Source organism: Euprymna scolopes, chromosome 32 (genome assembly GCF_053919585.1).
Source record: "Euprymna scolopes isolate OS-2025 chromosome 32, ASM5391958v1, whole genome shotgun sequence".
Lineage (NCBI taxonomy): Eukaryota > Metazoa > Mollusca > Cephalopoda > Sepiida > Sepiolidae > Euprymna > Euprymna scolopes.
In genome coordinates this window covers 64,643,538-64,667,404 of record NC_136513.1, presented here as the reverse complement: position 1 = coordinate 64,667,404, position 23,867 = coordinate 64,643,538, and the positions used below count along the sequence as shown (strand labels likewise).

Below are 23,867 nucleotides of genomic sequence, written 5' to 3'. Positions count from 1 at the left end.
TATCCGGACGGTAGTCGAGGGTTTTCTATGTATATGGGGTCCTGCAACGCTCTGTGTGCCCCTGCCTTGGGTGGAGGCGTTGTCTCTTCGGTAGATTGACGAGTTGGGTAGGGTAGAGGAGGTAGATTGGGGGACAAATGTTTTGGACGTGGTATTAATCGGCGGACATGTGCCCGGTGAACCCATTCACTCTGGCCATCATCATTTTTTATCTGGATCACCATGCTGTTGGTCTTAGCCATTTCGAAGGTACCGATCCAGGGTAGGTGAGATGCGTGAGCAATAGCTGATTGAGGCAGGTGGATTAGTACCTTGTCACCGACTTGTATTGGTTCCTTATTCATGTCCTTGTCTAAATTTGGGTCTTGGGCGTGGTCAGCTTCATTGTTGGCCAGCGCGACGTGTCGATGAACTTGTCTTAACAGGGCATTGACCTGCATGCCGTAAGCCGTGGGGCTGGGGTTTGTGATACTGTTGTCGGGTAATCTTGGCAAACCAATGTTGGGCTCCCGACCAGTGATTATATAGTGTGGTGACGCTCCAGTGGCACTGTTGATGGTAGCATTCATTGATGAGATGACGGATTCGAGGACGTCGGTCCACTCAGTCTCTATCTTCGCACAGCATGTATATGGCGTTTTTCATCGTGCGATGCTGTCGTTCAATGTTACCTGAGCTTTGTGGTCGCCAGGCACAATGTAATTCCTGCGTGATTGATGTGAGTTGGCAAAAGATCCTGTATACCTCCCCCGTGAAGTGGGTTCCGCGATCGGATGAAACAATGCGTGGTATTTCCCGGTGTCGAAGGAAGAAACTGTAAATTCCACGGGCAGCATCGATCGCACGATCTCTGGAACACGGCACAGCCGTAAGGTGTCTACTGAAACTGTCCAGCATGGTTAGGATGTAGCGTTTCCCCTTTGAAATTGGCATCGTGACGAAATCAATGTAGATGATTTTGAACGGTCTTTCTCCACGTTTGCAGTGCCCGGTGGGCCAGACCTTACGTTTGCCATAGTTACCCTTCTGCTTGGCACATGTTTCGCAGGAGTTGACATACGTCCTAATGTCATGGTCCTTGCATTCCCACCAGTAGCCGGATAGATGTTCGCGCATGCGGGCGATACCTGAATGATTGATGCAGTCATGGGCCTGATGCAGGTACTTGGGACGGAGTTTGTATGGTACGACCAGTTTTGGGGAATGATTGTTGTCCCTAATCATCAAGACAGATGTGCCGGGCTCCAGGTAGAACTGGTGGATGTATTTGTTGAGTATGGGGGCCCGATGGTCATCGGGGTCGATGTTACAGTTTTTGCTGGAGTTATTCGTCTGGAGGGTTTTGATGATTCTCGACAGTGTGTTGTCTGTGCATTGCTCAGCAGCGATATTGATATGGTCGCAATTGTATTTTGTGGGGATGGTCGATGAGGAGTGATAGGCAAAGAACGCATCCACAATATTCTTGTGGTGGCGGGTGTTCTGAGGTGTGTGTGCTTCGGGGATGAGCATTGATCCATCAATTTCGTCCATACACCAGGATGGGATGTAAATACGTAGGTCCGAACCCTGGATTCTGAATGTTTTGCCTGCAGGGTTGGCGTCAGCTGGTGTGTTATTTTTTCTTTGGCCATGACTTCTGCTGAGCATGTCGGCCCAGACATTGGATTCGCCCTCCACAAATTCCAGGACGAATTTATAACATGCGATCTCTTCCTGCCATCTGCGGATTTTGGCATTGTTGAATACCCGCTGATCCAGATAGGTTAGTGATCTGTGGTCGGTGAAGATGACGAAGGGGCGGCTGTGTAGGAAGTAGTCGAATTTTGCTATGGCCCACTTTATTGCGTATGCCTCACGTTCAGTTGTGGACCAGTTTTGTTCCGTGGTGTTAAATATGTGTGAAGCGACTGCTATGATCTTCTTCTTTCCCCTGTCATCTTCTTGCATTAGGATGGCCCCACATGCGGTGTCACTCGCATCAGTGGTGAGCGTGAAGAGTTGATCAAAATCAGGGAATGAAATGACAGGAGGCGAGGACAGTCGTTTCTTTATCTTATTAAAGGCCTTGTCCGCCTGCTCAGTCCATGCAAATGGTTTGCCAGCCCTATTCAGTTCATGGATGGGGGTCATGATGCTGGAAAATGTGTCCGACCTGATTTGTTCCTGTACCCGTGTCTCCAGGAATTGCCGTATCCACACTAAACGACCTATGAGGCCTTGCAGTTCCTTTTTTGTTGTTGGAGGCTTCATTTCCATGATGGCGCGGACGTATTCGGGGTCGGCCTTGAAACCCTTGCTATTTACGATGCGACCGAGGAATTTTGCTTCGTTCGCGAGGAAGGTACATTTATCCGGATTCAATTTTAGTCCAAATTTACGTAGGGCGGTGAATAGTTGCTCCAGTGCCAGTATGTATCCTTCAAATGTTTTGGCGTGGACTAGGTTGTCGTCAATGTACGAGGATATGTTGGTGCGAGATGTAACAGTGGCCAAGGCTTCAGCTATGCAGCGGGAGAAGATTTGTCCGGCAGATGTGAGACCAAAGGCGAGTCGTGTGTATTGGTAGCATTTGCCCTTCCATGTAAATGCAGTTTTGTGTCGATCACGCTCGTCGATAGCGATCTGCCAATAGCCACTGCGAAGATCAAGGGATGCAAAATATTTATTTCCTTCACCGATTCTGTGGAACAGGTGGTCAATCGTAGGTATGGGGTAGGGGTCGAGATCGACTAGGACCTTGTTGAGTGTTGCTTTGAAGTTGGCAACTACCCGGATTGCCCCGTTCTTCTTGCGAACGGCAAATACAGGGCTATTAAAACCCTTGGGGTCCTTGCATGGTTCGATGATCTCTCTGGCGGCCATGTGCATGATTTCAGCATCGACGTCAGCCTCGAGAGCCTGGGCGATTGGGTGTTGCTTCTGACAGCGGGATTGGCCATTGGTTGGTATTCGAACTGGTCTGATGAAGGTACCCTTTTCTCCCTTTTCGGTACCCATGATGTCGGCGAAGCGGATGATTAAGTCTGCTGTGGCCTCCAGTTCGTCGCGGTTTGGATGGTTGGGCAATGCCACACCCACATTACTCTGTAGCCAGTGTAGTTTTTCATTTAGTGTCTTGAGGCTGGGCTGTGTGAGTCTAGTGGGATGATCGATGGTGTGGGCTCCAAATGTGGTATCATCAGCTGGTATCTTCTGTGTAAGAGCTGGTAGTATTGCTGCCGTGTGAGTTATCGGAGTGGACGCGAGCGTGCGTCTGAATTCGATCGTTGATTTTTGGTGGTCGATTGTGTAGGAGTCTAGTGTGCTGTGACCAAGGATGCTTTGGCCGATCAGGATTGGAGATATAGCGGATGTTATCAGCATGTTGATCCCGTCGAACCTGGGTGAATCGTGGTTGCCGATGGTGATGCCACAATTAAGTTCGCCAAGGATATGGATGCTGCCGTTTATGCCTCTCACATGCACGTTGGATGGCGTTATTCGACGTCTGATCTTTTCGGGTATTCGAGATACTGGCATAATGCAAGTGGAGCAGCCTGAGTCCAACATAGATATGTCCGAGAACGTAGCTCCCTCGATCATGAAATGTGTGTTGACGAAAGGTGACTTCTGCGCCGAGTGTTGATGAAAGTTAAATATGTGATGGTGAGTCTGTTGGACCACGGGGTGAGCCATCACATCTCGCCTGGTCCGTATTGAAAATCCTCGGCCATGGTAGTGGGGAGAGTATCTTCCGGTGGCATATCCTTGTCGTCTGTTGCGATATATGCCTGGGCACGAGGTGGGTGCCGGTACCGACAGTTGCGTCCATGGAAGCATGCATAGCCTTTCATGTAGTTTTGGCAGATCTCAGCATCCTGATTGTGTTCATCATCCCTGCGCATCTGAAAATGCCCGCGAGTGCCAGTGGGTTTGGTGTTGCGCAGTGTTGTGGTATCTTTCCTTGCCTGTGGGCGGAGAGTTTGCCTGTTCACATTGTGTTCAGTTCGCCTGGTCCTTTGATCAGATCGTTGTGGCCTGTTTGCATAGTACGCGATGGGACTATCATTAATTTCATCGTCCGTTTTGACACCACAGTCGATGTACCGCTGTACATCACTAGCTATCCCACCCGCCGTATAATGCTTATCCATTGTTTTGACGATGTGTGGGTATAAGCTCGGTGTCCAGGCTTTCACCTTCTCACTCATTAGCATTGCACCCATGAGAGAGAAGACAGTATCTGCAGGTATTTCCCGTGAGTGGTCCGACTTAAATTTTGCCTTTATGTGTACTGCAGCCTCTCTAATCGTGTTTTCCAGTCGGCCGGCGAAATCTGTCAATCTCTCCCCATCTCGACGCTGCAAATACCAAGCCCGGCTGAGGTGCTGGAAGTTCGTCATTTGGCTGCCGTGGGTCGTTATGAGGTATGCTTTGAGTTGCTCGAAGGTAGATGTGTCGTGTTGGGAGTCCGTCATTTGCTGGAATATCCCTTCGTTCAGAAGCTGTTTGCAGATTCTGACAAACTCTTTTTCGATACTAGGGTGTGTACTGATTTCCGGCTTGACATGTATCATGTATGTTTTGTTTACATCCGTGATGAAGCGGTTAACATCGTTCCCGGGGTTGAACTTTTTTATATCCTTTACCGAATCATGTATGGCCTGTAATCTGATCATCAGATTGTAGTCGTTGTTATCGGCTTTGGGTGTGTCGGTTAAGGTGGTCGATTTGAGGGTGGAGAGCATAATCTCTAGGTCCGCTTTTATTTCGGTGATAAGGGCCTCGTCTGGTCGTGATGTACTCGATTTTAGCTGGAGGAGTGCCGATTTCTGGTCTCTGATAAAACTGAGAAGTTCATTACGGGTGCACCCTGAGTAGTCCATTCTACCTGTCGCACGCTTCTGACACCAGTTGTTATGTTACGAAGCGTATGGTGACAAGCAAAAAGAATAGACAACACAGGATTAAGATTTGAACGAACTCAACAATTTATTTTTGAATAAATAACACAGAATAATAACGAGCTGTCCTTGGGGTGAAGATGGCAGATTGTTGTTAGTTGTTGTTATTGTTGTTATAAGGCACGACAAAACCTTCGTTTGTAATAGTAGTAGCAGCAGTGCTGGTCTGGTTATAATCCTGTGTCAATGGCGATAGTCGTTGTTAGAAGGCGCGATGAAACCTTCGTTTGTAGTAGTGGTAGCAGCAGTGATGGTTATAATCCTGTGTCAATAGCGATAGTTGTTGTTGTTAGAAGGTGCGACGAAGCCTTCGTTTGTAGTAGTAGTAGCAGCAGTGCTGGTGTCTGGTTATAATCCTGTGTCAATGGCGATAGTTGTTGTTAGAAGGCGCGACGAAGCCTTCGTTTGTTATAGTAGTAGCAGCAGTGTTGGTTATAATCCTGTGTCAATAGCGATAGTTGTTGTTGTTAGAAGGCGCGATGAAGCCTTCGTTGGTAATGGTAGTAGCAGCAGTGATGGTTATAATCCTGTGTCAATAGCGATAGTTGTTGTTGTTAGAAGGCGCTACGAAGCCTTCTATGGTAATGGTAGTAGCAGCAGTGATGGTTATAATCCTGTGTCAATAGCGATAGTTGTTGTTGTTAGAAGGTGCGATGAAGCCTTCGTTGGTAATGGTAGTAGCAGCAGTGATGGTTATAATCCCGTGTCAATAGCGATAGTTGTTGTTGTTAGAAGGCGCGCCGAAGCCTTCGTTGTAGTAGTAGTAGCATTGGTCGCGACAGCCGTAGCGTTGTGGTGATGGCGAGGCTGGTGGTCCTTCTGCTGTCTTTTCCTTGGCTTCGCTAAATATAGCAAGCACGCGGACGTAGTTGTAGACAAACGGTTAGTGATGAAGAAATTGCCCCCATGTCGAGAAAACTGTGTTTCTTTTGAGTTGTTATTTTCGCTATGGTGTGTAAGGCATCTAAGCGTTCTGCCCGTAATTTTGTGGAGGTAACCATGATCATGTGCCTCGACTTTGGTGCCATGGTAGCGATCGTAGCGTGAATCCCTACGTAGTCAATTTCTCCCCAAAGCGGTCAGGAATCATGAAACTTGAGTGGTGGTCGTCACGGTGACACGTGGCAGACAGTATGACGGCGTCCTCAAGTCAAAACGAGATCTAAATCATAACATCATAACAAAATGATACTCATTTCCGGCCCATTCTTGTTTAATCGCTCAAAAATCGAAAATTAAACAAAATACTCGTACAGCATAACATTTTCAATCGATTGTTAACATTTATTTGAGTTTCTACCAGCGTTTAATTTTCGATTTTGAGCGGTTATCAATAGTCCTTCTGCTAGGGTTATTGGGCAGCCATTTTTAAAATTCTAACTCCAAGTTTTGAACTAAAAATACACTTTAAAAGAACTTTAAATACAAATAAATTTATTCAGGTATGTAGAAGAGTCTTACATTTGGCAACATTTATTTGTTGCATATTTGTTTATTATTATTTTTTTTTCTGTTAATTACACTAATAAATATCCCAATCCCATTCTTCTTTTTGGGAAAGTTTAAATGAAGATATAATTTCATTTTTAATTAAGAAAATCTTCAGAATATTTTCTCTTTATACGTTTTATCCAAAATTTTGATAAACTCATCAGAGATTTTCATCGATATTTTTCACTTGTGTCCAAAGAGAAACGCCATAAAACTGTAATTATTTCAGAAGAAGCCAATAACAGACACCGTCCATATACAACTGGCACCAACAAAATTTAAAACCCCATCCAGAGCATTTAAAACCTTTTAATAATCAAGTGAACTTCCTCATATGAGGGCATATAAACATTTAATGAATAGATGCGAAAAGTTTACAAATGGAATAAACAAGTTATCTCTCGAAAAATGACTATTAAATTAAATTAAACCATGTGAATCAATGTTAAATCTGTAAACGAGATTTATAACCCATTCTGTGGCCTTTCTCATTCTAATAAAAAAAAAACAATTTGTGCTTGTTTCGTTTTTTTAATCGGTTTGGAATCGAAAATTAGGCTATATTTTGTCTGATTTTTCTGATTTCCGGTTCTGATTCTGATTAATCGTCCCAGCACTACTTGCTAGTTACAAATAAATGTCAAAATCAGATTAAAGTACAGAAGAAATATCAACATAAATCATGAACAATCTTTAAAGGGTGGGAAAAACATCAGCAGCAGCAAAGTTCTCTGGCAATCCTGCAGCAAAATTACCTGAAAAATCTACAGTCGAAATCCCTCTTTCATGATTGCCTTTCAGCACTGATACAGATGCCATTGTATCAACATCCCAAATGTGTATTGTAGCATCTCGGCCAACCTATTAAAAAGTATACAAGTAAGTCGGTGAGTTTAAAATAAACATTTTCTTTACTAAAAAGTTGGAATAACTTTTTAAATAACAATTTGAAAGTTTCTGAATTCAATCATAGATCAGATTGAACAAATTGTACATGAAATATTAACAAGATTTAAATTTAAACAATGTAGGAATCATTTGATTTCAATGAAATTTTCAACCTTAATTCACTTTACTTTACTTTAGAAGTTTTTTCTTTATTAAATATTACTGGGCACTATTTTCATTTTAATCAGAAATGTTTTTTACATTTACCAAAGTCATAAAAAAAGTCAACACATTGAATGTCCTGAAATTGAAAATCTTCATAAAATATTTTGAAAACTAGTTCAGGTAAATATTATTCAAAAGAAATATTACTTTATTTATAAAGAAAAATGATATTCCAATATTATTTATGATTAAATAAATTGCAAAATTTACAATGAGATCCAAAACAGTTTGGGATATGTGTCTGCTTTAATCTACACCACAATTCGCCTTTTTTTTTTTTAGATAAATTTATTTTTTAAATTCAATTAAGAAATAATTTTATTGAAAAAAAAAAAAAATGAACATTTTTCTCATCAATATATGCTATAATCTGAGGTTCTTTTTTTATTTGAAAATCGCTCCAGAAGTAACCTTTTTTTTTTTTTTTACATGGTGGTCACCACTTATCAAGGCCCGGAAGCCACTCAGGGATAAGGATTATTGCAAGTACAGTACGTTAGTGTGGAGATTTAATGAAGTGTTTACTTAAGACGGTGGTTCATTAGGAATTTGTTTATGTTGGACTTGAAGACATCCAAGTTGTAGTCAGGTGGGAAGCAGGCAGACGGAGCAGAGTTCCACAGGCGTGCAGTTCTAAGAAAGAAGCTTTGTTCATGGAATCGACGTCTTGATTTAGGCACGGATAAAGAGTGGGGGAAATTTTTCACAGTGGATTCAGCCAGACGGGTGTTTTTCATGAAAGATTGGCGAGGGGGGACTAAAGACTGGAGTTCAGACGAGCACCTGCCATGGAAATAACGATAAAACAAGGATAGGCTCGCAACGTCTCTTCTGTCGGAGAGAGGTTGCAGGGTAGAGAAAAGGGCATCTCCCACTAAGCCACAAAGTCTATTTTGTACTCTGTCAAGGCAGGATAGGCTGTTTTTAGCAGCTCCTGCCCAGATATATCAGCGGTATTCCATCCTTGGACGTACTTGGCTTTTATATAGATAGAGAATTGCATCAGAGATATCTTCTGGAGCAGTAGAAGGATCCTACCATTTTTCCAGCGACCTTGGCAACAGACTTGATGTACGTGTTCCATTTCAGATCAGGAGTAAAGGACAAACCCAGAAGCTTGTCAAAACATGGGGCTTCTCCTAGACGAGAGCCATCCATTTCAATTGATGCCAGATGAGGATCAGAGTGTTGATGATGTAAAGATAGGAGCTTGGTTTTAGATGGATTGAAGGTAACCAGCCACGTCTTCCCCCACTGAACCATGCGCTTGAGATCAGAGGAGAGAGAATCAGAGAGAACTTTGTCATTTACAGCCTTCGATGTGTTGCCATAGATGGTCGTGTCATCAGCAACGAATGATTTAAGTATGTGTTTAGGGAGGTTATTGATGTAGATCAGGAAGAGAGTTGGGCCCAGGATTGACCCTTGAGGGACTCCAGCATTAATACTGCAGGCCTCTGATTTTTGTCCATCAATCACTACTCTTATGAGCCTATCAGAGAGAAATGATTTAATGATTGAGAAAACATTTCCAGTTATACCGTAGCTGGAAATCTTGTGAAGTAGGCCTTTATGCCATACCTTGTCGAAGGCCTTTGATATGTCAAGAGCAATTGCCCTAGAAAGGAAGCCTTTGTCAAGAGATTCACTAATCCTGTGAGATATAACCGTTAGCACATCTGCGGTAGAACTTGATGTAAAGAAGTAAAAAAAAAAAACAATGCATCAAAGTAAAAACCTCGCCCACGATTAATGTAAGATGGAAAAGATTCTAACCCAAACAAAAAACAATTCTTCCCTTTGAAAATATGCTCACGGAATGTGAGTACTAAAGGACAAAACATTGCAAAGAATAAAAACATTCTCAAAAACAGTTCATTTTTTAAAGATTAAAATGATTTAAATTCTAATCTTCCAAAATGTTTAGTTTTAAACACAGAATTTCGAGTAATTGTTTCCTCATTTTTCAAGATATTTAAATATTAGCAAAGTAACTCCTTGTTGGCCGGAATTGAATGAGAGTCAACGAATGTTCCACATTTCCGATACTTTTATTGTCATCGAAATCGATGAAATTGCCCATTTTCAATCAAATTGATTGATTACCTGCTCTTGATAGGGACCCACCATGGAGTTTCGAGATGAAGTTTTACATGCCTCTCCACAATGACTTACTCCATTGTAGTCTGCATTGCACTTTATAATTGACTAGCGGGGGTACCCAGCATTGCCCGGGTGTTTAGAGGTGTGTGTGTGTGTGTGCTGTTAAATAAAAAAGAAACCGGGGGGGGGGGGTCGAACCCGAAGCCCTGAGGCGAAGTTTGAAAATAAAATCGGTCAGCAAGAATGAATTACTGAAAGATGTTTGAATTTATTTAAGTAAGAACCAAATTGACAGGTGCGCGCATGGAAGTCGTAGAGCAATAGCTATTCAGCAAATGAGGTCAATAACCAGGTTTGTTTGTTATAAGCGAAATAAAAAAAGAAAACAACGTTAAAACTTAAGCGGGGGGGTATCAAAACATCGAAAAAAAAACACAAAAAAAAACTAACGTAAGGCAAACGAACAATGTTAAATGTAAAAATCGAAAAAAAAAAAAAAAAAACAGAAAAACGAACACGTGAAAAATGGCTTAAATAAGCCTGTTTCGATATTAAAATTTAAAAAATCGGTGGGTACCCGGGTGTTTTGGGGTGTGTGGTCCAGGGTGGATAAGCGAAGTAAAAAAAAAACAGAAAAACGAACGTTACACGAAAAATGACTTAAATAACACTGGTTCAATATTTAAATTTAAAAAATTGAAAAAAAAAAAGAAGACATCTCACACCACAATTCGAACCCAAAACGTTTAGATAACGAACAAACACGCTAACCAACTGAGCTAACGTGACGTACATGACATTTGTTCAGTTTTTCAACTATTTAAAGTAAATCAGATCATGGCGTCATCTGACGCATGCATAGAACCGGTCGTCGTCACGAAAGGACAGTTTTTGTTGACCTCCCCTGTCGAAAATTGTCGATTTCGACGTGAAAAAATTAACGTTTTTGGCCAATTTTTCGATATTTTTTGAGCGAAGGATAGAGCTTCAATATGATACCGAGTTTGTGGATTTTCGTCGTGTCTGTCGAAAGTTTTTAGCGGACACACAAACAAACATACATACATACATTTTCGCTTTTATATATATAGATTTTATAAAACTATTTTTATATAATGGCTTGAATTAAAGTTTAAAATGCAAAAGTCAAATATCATGATTCGATTATGCTCTAAACAGAAATATTCATTTCGAACACATCCCTGTCTTATCAAAGAATCTACTGTTGATTTTATATGCCAAACTCTTCTGCATGTGAGGTGATAAAACTTTTCAAATGCACTTAGGATATTAGGCTGTATCATAATGTTAACTTTTGTCAAAATCAGACTGTTTCTTCTTTAATTGGAATGTTTTCCATTATCGGAGGCATTCCGCTACAAAACCTATCCAAGAACACTCCCAGACAAATAAAATACATTTGTGTGAAATCCAAATCAGCCCAGCAATTCGAGTGTCCATAAGGAACGACTTCACACACACACAGACAGACACACACACACACACACACACACACACATACACCCACACACAGACACACACACTGACACACACACGCACACAGACACACGCACAGAGAGAGACACACACAGAGACACACACAGACACAGACATACACACATGCACACACACAGACACACACAGACATACACACACAGACACACACACACACACAGACATACACACACAGACACACACACAGTGCCTTCTCTAATATAAATCTCACCTATCTGTTTAAATGTATATATGTGTGTTTGTATGTCTGCCTAAAACTTTCGATAGAGGCAACAGATTTTCATGAAATCAGTATCATTTCGAAGCTTGACTCTTCGCACAACAAATATCGAAAAATTGGCTGAAAATATTAATTCCTTCACCCTCATCTGGGCAGTTTTCTACAGGGAGGGGTCACTTTCTTCGCCTATATTTTCGAAAGTCACCTCTTTTTTTCGATTGACTAACTTTAATTAAAACCTACGTCACTTCTGGTTTGGCGATGGGTTCAATAGCAAAGACGTCACTTTTTTCCTTGTTCTTTTCCTCCTTTGCAGTATGGTTTCAAATTTGCCTGCCTACAACCACTTTTTTTTTTTTTTTTGCTCAACACAGACCCCCAAATACCTGGGCCACGCCACCGAGGCTAGTTTATATATAAGTAGAGATAATATAAAAATGAATACTGCCAATTGTAAAATAACAAAGTGATAGCAATTTCATTTGCGAATTCCGTTTTTAGCGCCTTTTTACCAAAAACAATATAGGAAATCATAGTATATAACTTATTAATACGTTAGTAATTTGAATTCATATAATTATTGTATAAGAAAAATATTAGCCCAGCAAACAAATAAATACATGAATGTTTCAAAATAATAAATTTGTATATTTTAATAAATAATATACATTACGAATTTATATTCAAACGGTTTATTAATAAAATGATTTCAGTAAAATTGTATGAATATTTTTTTTAATTTTTAAAGGGATATAATTTTTATTCCTAAATATACTTACAAAAAACAATTTTTTATCTGTAAATCTCATTTATGCTTTTTTATTTATGAATTATTTGACGTTAATGTAATGTAAATTTTAAATTCTATTGAAAACAGTTTTTATTCGATCAAAATAAGTGTTTATTGTATTAAAATAAAAGGGTGAAAGTAAATAATCGAATAAATAATAAATATTAAAAAAACTCATTTTTTAAATATTTATTATTTATTTACTTTCACTTTTATTTACTTGCAATCTTATTTTTTTCATTCACATAATAATTTTTTACTTTGAATAAAAGACTGACAAAATAATCAAATAATGAATTATTAAATAAATCAAATATCATAAAAGAGTTTAATGAGGTTTATTAAACAATTTATTATTTGATTATTTTGTCATTCTTTTACTCAATTAAAGATATTAAATAATGAATTATTTATTTGATTTCATACTTTTACTCTTTTATTTTATTTTTTTCATCGAATTAATCATTGTCTGATTTTTACTTTCACTATTTTATTCAATTACATTTATAGCTAATTTTTTAATTCATTTTTTACTTTCACAGTTTTGTTCTATTTAATTCATTAAATAATTTATTATTAATTTGTTTTTTTCTTTCATTCTCTTTCTCTATTTATTTTTTTAAAAATGATTTAGCATTTCTTGGAATTTACTTTCACTCTTTTTTGTATTTATTTCATTCCAAAAAAAATTTATGTATCTTATTTATTTACTCTCATTGTATAATTTATCTCGTTTATTTTATTTAATCCATTTAATTTATTATTTAGTTAATTTTTTTACTTTCACTCATTTATTCTATTTAATTTGTTAAATAACTTACAATTTATTTGATTTTTTACTGTAACACTTGTTTCTTTTTAATTAATTAATTAATTTATTTATTTAATTTCTACTTTTATATATATATATATATATATATATTTAAAGTGATGGTTGTGTAGTTCCAACGAGAGAAAAAAAAATTATATTTACAAGAGTGTAGCCATCAACAATTGTGGTTTTTTTTAAAAAGTTTTTCATCATATTTTTATTTTAAAATATTTTTATAACGCGTTTCGAGCTTAGGGTGTGCTCTCTTCAGATGTTTTCGTAATAAGTTTTTCTTTAAAATGGGAGTTTGAAAAGTTATTTTTACCTCCGCTGATACTAAATGTGTTTTTCAGAGTGATGTGTGGTCTCAGACATTCTGTCTCCAACCTTAAGTGTTCAAAGTGAGTGTATACATATGATTGTGTATGCGTGTGTGTGTGTGTATATATATATATCATCTGTTATCCATGCTCCACCTTGTTTGTGTGTGTACGTGCACTTATGTTTGGGTGACCGAATACATGTATGCATATGTGCTTGGATTAGAAAAGAAAGAAAACTTCAACCAATATATACATAAGGTGGGATGTATGAATATGTATGTGTATGTGTGATTGTGGGTGCATGTGTCCATATATATATGGGTGGATGAATGTATATGCATCTGTATATGTGTGTATGCATATATATACATATGTATGCATATGTATGAGTGGGTAAATGTGTTCGTGTGGATATGGATATACGCGTATGTGTGAGCCCCTGCATATATCTCTCTATGTGTGTGCATGTGTGTGTGTATGTGTATGTGCCTACATAGTATGTGGATGTTTGTGAGTGTGTATGCACATACATGTATGTATATATATATATGTGTATGTACGTGTATATGTGTGTATATGTATCTTCTCCTACCTATTCTCCATCTTACTTGTGTGTGTGTGTGTGTGCGCGTGTACTTATGTCTGAATGATTAAGCGCATATATACATGCGGGTTTTGGTTGGGAAGAAAAAAAAATAAAAAAATAAAAAAAATAATTAACCAATATGTGCCTGACGTGTTAGTGGTTGATGTGTGTGTGTGAGTGTGTAGGTGGGTATGTATATATGTATGCTCCTACATATATTTCTATGTATATGCGTGTGTGTATGTGTGCATGCCTACGTGCGTGTGCATGTGTACATGTACATGTATGTATATGTATGCATGTGTGATTGTGTGTGAGTGTGTGCTATACATAGGGAAAGAAAATCTTTAAAAAAAAACAAAAAAAAAAACATAAAAACTTTCACCAAATGGACCAAAAGAGCCCTCTTTGAATCTAACTTTGACCGGACATTTTGAACACTTACAGTTGGAGACAGAATGTCTGAGACCACAAATCACTCTGAAAAACACATTTAGTATCAGCGGAGGTAAAAATAACTTTTCAATCTCCCATTTTAAAGAAAAACTTATTACGAAAACATCTGAAGAGAGCACACCCTAAGCTCGAAACGCGTTATAAAAATATTTTAAAATAAAAATATGATGAAAAACTTTTTAAAAATAAACACAATTGTTGATGGCTACACTCTTTTAAATATTTTTTTTAATTTTTTAATATATATATATATATATATATATATATATATATATATATATATATATAACTTTTTTATTAATTTGATTTCTTACTTTCATTATTTTATTCTTTTTAATTTATTAAATGATATATTATATATTTCATTTTTTATTTTCAAACGTGTACTTTAAAAATTTATGAAATGATTTATTAGCAATTAGAAGTAATCCACTAGTCAGAATCACGGAGAAAATGAAATTCAAAACATGAGTTTAGAAAAACGACTATATGCAAATTTGTATTTTTATTTAGATAAACAAATAATCATCTATTTAATGTGTCAAATTATCGACTTATAACAAAGACCACATCAGGATTTTTTCAAACATCCCATTTTTTTAATGTATTGTTTTTAAAAAAATTCCTAATGAGGTCTTTGTTATAAGGCGAAAATTTTAAACTTTACACAGATGAATAATTGTTTATTTAAAAAAAAATATTTGAACGTGATCGTTCTCTCCAACATCATGTTTAAAATAATTTATTATTTATTTGATGTTTTACTTTTATTATATTATTATATTTTTCAAATAATTTATTTATTTGATTTCATACATAAACTTGTTTATTCTACTAAATTCATTCAATAATTTATAATCTGTTCGATATTTTTTACTTTTACTTTTTTGTTTCATTTAATTAATGAAACAATTCATAATTTATTCGATTTTTTTTTACTTTTTGTTTCATTTAATTGATAACATAATTTGTAATTTATTCGATTTTTTTTATTTTCACTCTTTTGTTTCATTTAATTCATTCAATAATTTATAATATATTTGATTTTTTCAATGTTCACTCTTTTTTCCCATTTAATTCATTCAATAATTTATAATTTATTTACTTTTTTACTTTCACTCATTTGTTTCATTTAATTCATTCAATAATTAATAATTTATTTGCTTTTTTATTTTAACTTTTTTGTTTCATGTAAGTCATTCAAGAATTTATAATTTATTTGATTTTTTTACTTTCACTCTTTAAATTATTAACTGGATAACATTATTATTAAAAAGATTATAATAAATTATTAAATAAAGAACAAAAATATAACAGAGATGATGCTAAATTATTAAATGGATAACAATTATTAAAGAGATGATAATAAATTATTAAATGGAAACCATAATTATTAAAGAGATGATACTAAAGTATTAAATGGATAACATAATTATTAAAGAGATGATAATAAATTATTAAATGGATAACATAATGATTAAAGAGATGATGATAAATTATTAAATGGATAACATAATTATTAAAGAGATTATAATAAATTATTAAATAAAGAACATAAATATTAAACAGATGATAGGAAATTATTAAATGGATAACATAATGATTAAAGAGATGATAATAAATTATTAAATGGATAACATAATTATTAAAGAGATTATAATAAATTATTAAATAAAGAACATAAATATTAAAGACATGATAATAAATTATTAAATGGATAACATAATTATTAAAGAGATGATAATAAATTATTAAATGGATAACATAAATATTAAAGAGATGATGATAAATTATTAAATGGATAACATAATTATTAAAGAGATGATAATAAATTATTAAATAAAGAACATAACTATTAAACAGATGATAGGAAATTATTAAATGGATAACATAATTATTAAAGAGATGATAATAAATTATTAAATGGATAACATAATTATTAAAGAGATGATAAACATTATTACATGGATGACATAATTATTAAAGAGATGATAATAAATTATTAAATGGATACCATAATTATAAAAGAGATGATAATAAATTATTAAATGGATAACAAAATTATTAAAGAGATGATAATAAATTATTAAATGGATACCATAATTATAAAAGAGATGATAATAAATTATTAAATGGATAACAAAATTATTAAAGAGATGATGATAAATTATTAAATGGATAACATAATTATTAAAGAGATGATAATAAAATATTAAATGGATAACATAATTATAAAAGAGATGATAATAAATTATTAAATGGATAACAAATATAAAAGAGATGATAATAAATTATAAAATGGAAAACATAATTATTAAAGAGATGATAATAAATTATTAAATGGATACCATAATTATTAAAGAAATGATAATAAATTATTAAATGGATAACATAATTATTAAAGAGATGATAATAAATTATTAAATGGATACCATAATTATTAAAGAGATGATAATAAATTATTAAATGGATAACATAATTATTAAAGAGATGATAAACATTATTACATGGATGACATAATCATTAAAGAGATGATAATAAATTATTAAATGGATACCATAATTATAAAAGAGATGATAATAAATTATTAAATGGATAACATAATTATTAAAGAGATGATAATAAATTATTAAATGGATAACAAAATTATTAAAGAGATGATAATAAATTATTAAATGGATAACATAATTATTAAAGAAATGATAATAAATTATTAAATGGATAACATAATTATTAAAGAGATGATAATAAATTATTAAATGGATACCATAATTATTAAAGAGATGATAATAAATTATTAAATGGATAACATAATTATAAAAGAGATGATAATAAATTATTAAATGGATAACATAATTATTAAAGAGATGATAAACATTATTACATGGATGACATAATTATTAAAGAGATGATAAACATTATTACATGGATGACATAATTATTAAAGAGATGATAAACATTATTACATGGATACCATAATTATAAAAGAGATGATAATAAATTATTACATGGATGACATAATTATTAAAGAGATGATAAACATTATTACATGGATACCATAATTATTAAAGAAATGATAATAAATTATTAAATGGATAACATAATTATAAAAGAGATGATACTAAATTATTAAATGGATACCATAATTATAAAAGAGATGATAATAAATTATTAAATGGATAACAAAATTATTAAAGAGATGATAATAAATTATTAAATGGATACCATAATTATTAAAGAGATGATAATAAATTATTAAATGGATAACATAATTATTAAAGAGATGATAAACATTATTACATGGATGACATAATTATTAAAGAGATGATAATAAATTATTAAATGGATACCATAATTATAAAAGAGATGATAATAAATTATTAAATGGATAACAAAATTATTAAAGAGATGATAATAAATTATTAAATGGATACCATAATTATAAAAGAGACGATAATAAATTATTAAATGGATAACAAAATTATTAAAGAGATGATGATAAATTATTAAATGGATAACATAATTATTAAAGAGATGATAATAAAATATCAAATGGATAACATAATTATAAAAGAGATGATAATAAATTATTAAATGGATAACAAATATAAAAGAGATGATAATAAATTATAAAATGGAAAACATAATTATTAAAGAGATGATAATAAATTATTAAATGGATACCATAATTATTAAAGAAATGATAATAAATTATTAAATGGATAACATAATTATTAAAGAGATGATAATAAATTATTAAATGGATACCATAATTATTAAAGAGATGATAATAAATTATTAAATGGATAACATAATTATTAAAGAGATGATAAACATTATTACATGGATGACATAATCATTAAAGAGATGATAATAAATTATTAAATGGATACCATAATTATAAAAGAGATGATAATAAATTATTAAATGGATAACATAATTATTAAAGAGATGATAATAAATTATTAAATGGATAACAAAATTATTAAAGAGATGATAATAAATTATTAAATGGATAACATAATTATTAAAGAAATGATAATAAATTATTAAATGGATAACATAATTATTAAAGAGATGATAATAAATTATTAAATGGATACCATAATTATTAAAGAGATGATAATAAATTATTAAATGGATAACATAATTATAAAAGAGATGATAATAAATTATTAAATGGATAACATAATTATTAAAGAGATGATAAACATTATTACATGGATGACATAATTATTAAAGAGATGATAAACATTATTACATGGATGACATAATTATTAAAGAGATGATAAACATTATTACATGGATACCATAATTATAAAAGAGATGATAATAAATTATTACATGGATGACATAATTATTAAAGAGATGATAAACATTATTACATGGATACCATAATTATTAAAGAAATGATAATAAATTATTAAATGGATAACATAATTATAAAAGAGATGATACTAAATTATTAAATGGATACCATAATTATAAAAGAGATGATAATAAATTATTAAATGGATAACAAAATTATTAAAGAGATGATAATAAATTATTAAATGGATACCATAATTATTAAAGAGATGATAATAAATTATTAAATGGATAACATAATTATTAAAGAGATGATAAACATTATTACATGGATGACATAATTATTAAAGAGATGATAATAAATTATTAAATGGATACCATAATTATAAAAGAGATGATACTAAATTATTAAATGGATAACTTAATTATTAAAGAGATGATAATAAATTATTAAAGGGATAACATAATTATTAAAGAGATGATAATAAATTATTAAATGGATACCATAATTATTAAAGAGATGATAATAAATTATTAAATGGATAACATAATTATTAAAGAGATGATAAACATTATTACATGGATGACATAATTATTAAAGAGATGATAATAAATTATTAAATGGATACCATAATTATAAAAGAGATGATAATAAATTATTAAATGGATAACTTAATTATTAAAGAGATGATAATAAATTATTAAATGGATAACAAAATTATTAAAGAGATGATAATAAATTATTAAATGGATACCATAATTATAAAAGAGATGATAATAAATTATTAAATGGATAACTTAATTATTAAAGAGATGATAATAAATTATTAAATGGATAACTTAATTATTAAAGAGATGATAATAAATTATTAAATGGAGAACAAAATTATTAAAGAGATGATAATAAATTATTAAATGGATAACACAATTATTAATGAGATTATAAATATTATTACATGGATGACATAATTATTAAAGAGATAACAATAAATTATTAAATATATAACATAATTATTAAAGAGATGATCAGAAATTATTAAATGTATAACATAATTATTAAAGAGATGATACTAAATTATTAAATGGATAACATAATTATTAAAGAGATGATAATAAATTATTAAATGTATAACATAATTATTAAAGAGATGATACTAAATTATTAAATGGAAACCATAATTATTAAAGAGATGATACTAAATTATTAAATGGAAACCATAATTATTAAAGAGATGATACTAAAGTATTAAATGGAAACCATAATTATTAAAGAGATGATACTAAATTATTAAATGTATAACATAATTATTAAAGAGATGATACTAAAGTATTAAATGGAAACCATAATTATTAAAGAGATGATACTAAATTATTAAATGTATAACATAATTATTAAAGAGATGATACTAAAGTTTTAAATAGATAACATAATGATTAAATAGAGGATAAGAAATTATTAAATGGAAACCATAATTATTAAAGAGATGATACTAAAGTATTAAATGGATAACATAATTATTAAAGAGATGATACTAAATTTTTAAATAGATAACATAATGATTAAATAGAGGATAAGAAATTATTAAATTGATAACAAAATTATTAAAGAGATTAAAAGAAATTATTAAATCTATCACATAATTATTAAAGAGATGATACTAAATTATTTATTTGATAACATAATTATTACAAACGTGATACTAAATTATTAACTGGATAATTAAACAGACGATAATAAATTATGAAATGAATAACATAATTATTAAAGAGTTGATAAGAAATTATTAAATTGATAACAAAAATATTTAAGAGAGTATACTAAATTATTTAATAGATAAAATAATTATTAAAGGGATGACACTAAATTATTAAATGGATAACATAATTATTAAAGCGATGGTACTAAATTATTAAATGGAGAACATATTTATTATATAGATGATGAGAAATTATTAAATAGGTAACATAATTAATAATGAGATGATAAAAATTATTAAATATATGACATAATTATTAAAGAGATGATAATAAATGATTAAATGGATAACTTAATTATTAAAGATATGATACTAAATTATTAAATGGATAACATAGTCATTAAAGAGATTATAAGAAATTATTTAATGGATAACATAATTATTAAAGAGATGGAAATTAATTGTTTAATAGATAACATAATTATTAAAGAGGGGATAAGAAATTATTAAATGGATAACATGGTTATAAAAGAGATGATAAGAAATTATTTAATGGATAACATAATTTATAAAGAGACGATAATTAATTGTAAATTGGATAAAATAATTAATAAAGAGATGATACTAAATTATTAAATGTATAAAATAATTATTAAAGGGATGACACTAAATTATTAAATGGATAATATAATTATTAAAGCGATGGTACTAAATTATTAAATGGAGAACATATTTATTATATAGATGATAAGAAATGATTAAATTGATAGCATAATTCTTAAAGAGATGATACTAAAATATTAAATGGATAGATACCTAATTATTAAATTGATAACATAATTATTAAAGAGATGATAAGAAATCATTAAATGGATAACATAATTATTAAAGAGATGATAGGAAATTATTAAATGGATTACATAATTATTAAAGAAATGATAAGAAATTAATAAATGGATTACTTAACTATTACGGAGATGAAAATAAATTATTAAATTGATAACTTAATTATTAAAAAGATGATACTAAATTATTAAATGGATAACATAATTATTAAAGAGATTATACTAAATTATTAAATGTATAACATAATTATTAAAGGGATGATACTAAATTATTAAATGTATAACATAATTATTAAAGAGATGATACGAAATTATTAAATGTATAGCATAATTATTAAAGAGATGATAAGAAATTATTAAATGTATAACATAATTATTAAAGAGATTATAAGAAATTATTAAATGTATAACATAATTATTAAAGAGATGATACGAAATTATTAAATGTATAACATAATTATTAAAGAGATGATAAGAAAACATTAAATGTATAACATAATTATTAAAGAGATGATAAGAAATTATTAAATGTATAACATAATTATTAAAGAGATGATACGAAATTATTAAATGTATTACATAATTATTAAAGAGATGATACTAAATGGTTAAATGCATTACATAATTATTAAAGAGATGATACTAAATGGTTAAATATATAACATAATTATTAAAGGGATGATACTAAATTATTAAATGTATAACATAATTATTAAAGAGATGATACGAAATTATTAAATGTATAGCATAATTATTAAAGAGATGATACGAAATTATTAAATGTATAACATAATTATTAAAGAGATTATAAGAAATTATTAAATGTATAACATAATTATTAAAGAGATGATACGAAATTATTAAATGTATAACATAATTATTAAAGAGATGATAAGAAATCATTAAATGTATAACATAATTATTAAAGAGATGATACTAAATTATTAAATGTATTACATAATTATTGAAGTGATGATACTAAATGGTTAAATGTATAACATAACTATTAAACAGATGATAGGAAATTATTAAATGTATAACAGAATTATTAAAGAGATGATACTAAATTATTAAATGGATAACATAATTATTAAAGAGATGATACTAAATTATTAAATGTATTACATAATTATAAAAGAGATGATACTAAATGGTTAAATGTATAACATAATTATTAAACAGATGATAGGAAATTATTAAATGTATAACAGAATTATTAAAGAGATGATACTAAACTATTAAATGGATAACATTATTATAAAAGAGATGATAAGAAATTATTAAATGGATAACATAATTATTAAAGAGATGATACTAAACTATTAAATGGATAACATAATTATTAAAGAGATACTAAATTATTTAATGTATAACATAATTATTAAAGAGATGATACTAAATTATTAAATGTATAACAGAATTATTAAAGAGATGATACTAAATTATTAAATGTATAACATAATTATTAAAGAGATGATACTAAATTATTAAATGTATAACATAATTATTAAAGAGATGATACTAAATTATTAAATGTATAACAGAATTATTTAAGAGATGATACTAAATTATTAAATGTATAACAGAATTATTAAAGAGATGATACTAAATTATTAAATGTATAACAGAATTATTAAAGAGATGATACTAAATTATTAAATGTATAACAGAATTATTAAAGAGATGATACTAAATTATTAAATGTATAACAGAATTATTAAAGAGATGATACTTAATTATTAAATGTATAACAGAATTATTAAAGAGATGATACTAAATTATTAAATGTATAACAGAATTATTAAAGAGATACTAAATTATTTAATGTATAACATAATTATTAAAGAGATGATACTAAATCATTAAATGTATAACATAATTATTAAAGAGATGATACTAAATTATTAAATGTATAACATAATTATTAAAGAGATGATACTAAATTATTAAATGTATAACATAATTATTAAAGAGATGATACTAAATTATTAAATGTATAACATAATTATTAAAGAGAAGATATTAAATTATTAAATGTATAACAGAATTATTAAAGAGATGATACTAAATTATTAAATGCATAACAGAATTATTAAAGAGATGATAACTTAACACCTATGAAAGACATGGAAACTTAATTATTAAAAAGATGATGTAATTTTTGAAATAATAATTACTAGAGATGAAAACTTAATAATGGAAGAGATGAAATGTTATTGTTAAACAAATAGAAAACTTTAATATCAAAGAAATGAAAACTTAATTCTTGTAGAGATAGAAACCTTATTATTTAAGACATTTAATAATAATTAAAGAAATAAAAAATAAAAAAATATTTATTAAAGAGATTAAAACTTTATTATTAAAAAGATGATTACTTAATTATTAAAGGCATAAAAACTTAATAATTATCAGAAAGTTAAAACCTTAAAAATTATTAAAGAGATGGATATAATTGTTAATGAGATAATATTAAAATAATTATTAAAGAGATAAAAACTTAAAATTAATTATAGAGATGTTATTTTAATAATTAAAAAGATGATAACTTAATTATCAAAGATATGGAAACCTAATTATTAAAGAGATTAAAACTTCATAATTATTAGAGATTAAAACTAAAATTTTACAGAAAAAAATTAAATTATTTCAGAGATGAAAAC

General features: G+C 30.2%; 1 protein-coding gene across 6 annotated transcripts in view; it reads right to left on the bottom strand.

Moving 5' to 3' along the window:
• Window positions 1-23,867, bottom strand: part of LOC145256392 (echinoderm microtubule-associated protein-like 6) — a 902,875-nt gene that overhangs the window by 359,723 nt on the left and 519,285 nt on the right. For all 6 annotated transcript variants that reach the window (XM_080115242.1, XM_080115245.1, XM_080115243.1 and 3 more), the window contains one exon: window positions 7,193-7,298. In XM_080115242.1, coding sequence (XP_079971368.1) covers window positions 7,193-7,298 — 106 coding nt within the window. The remainder of the gene's footprint in view (window positions 1-7,192; window positions 7,299-23,867) is intronic.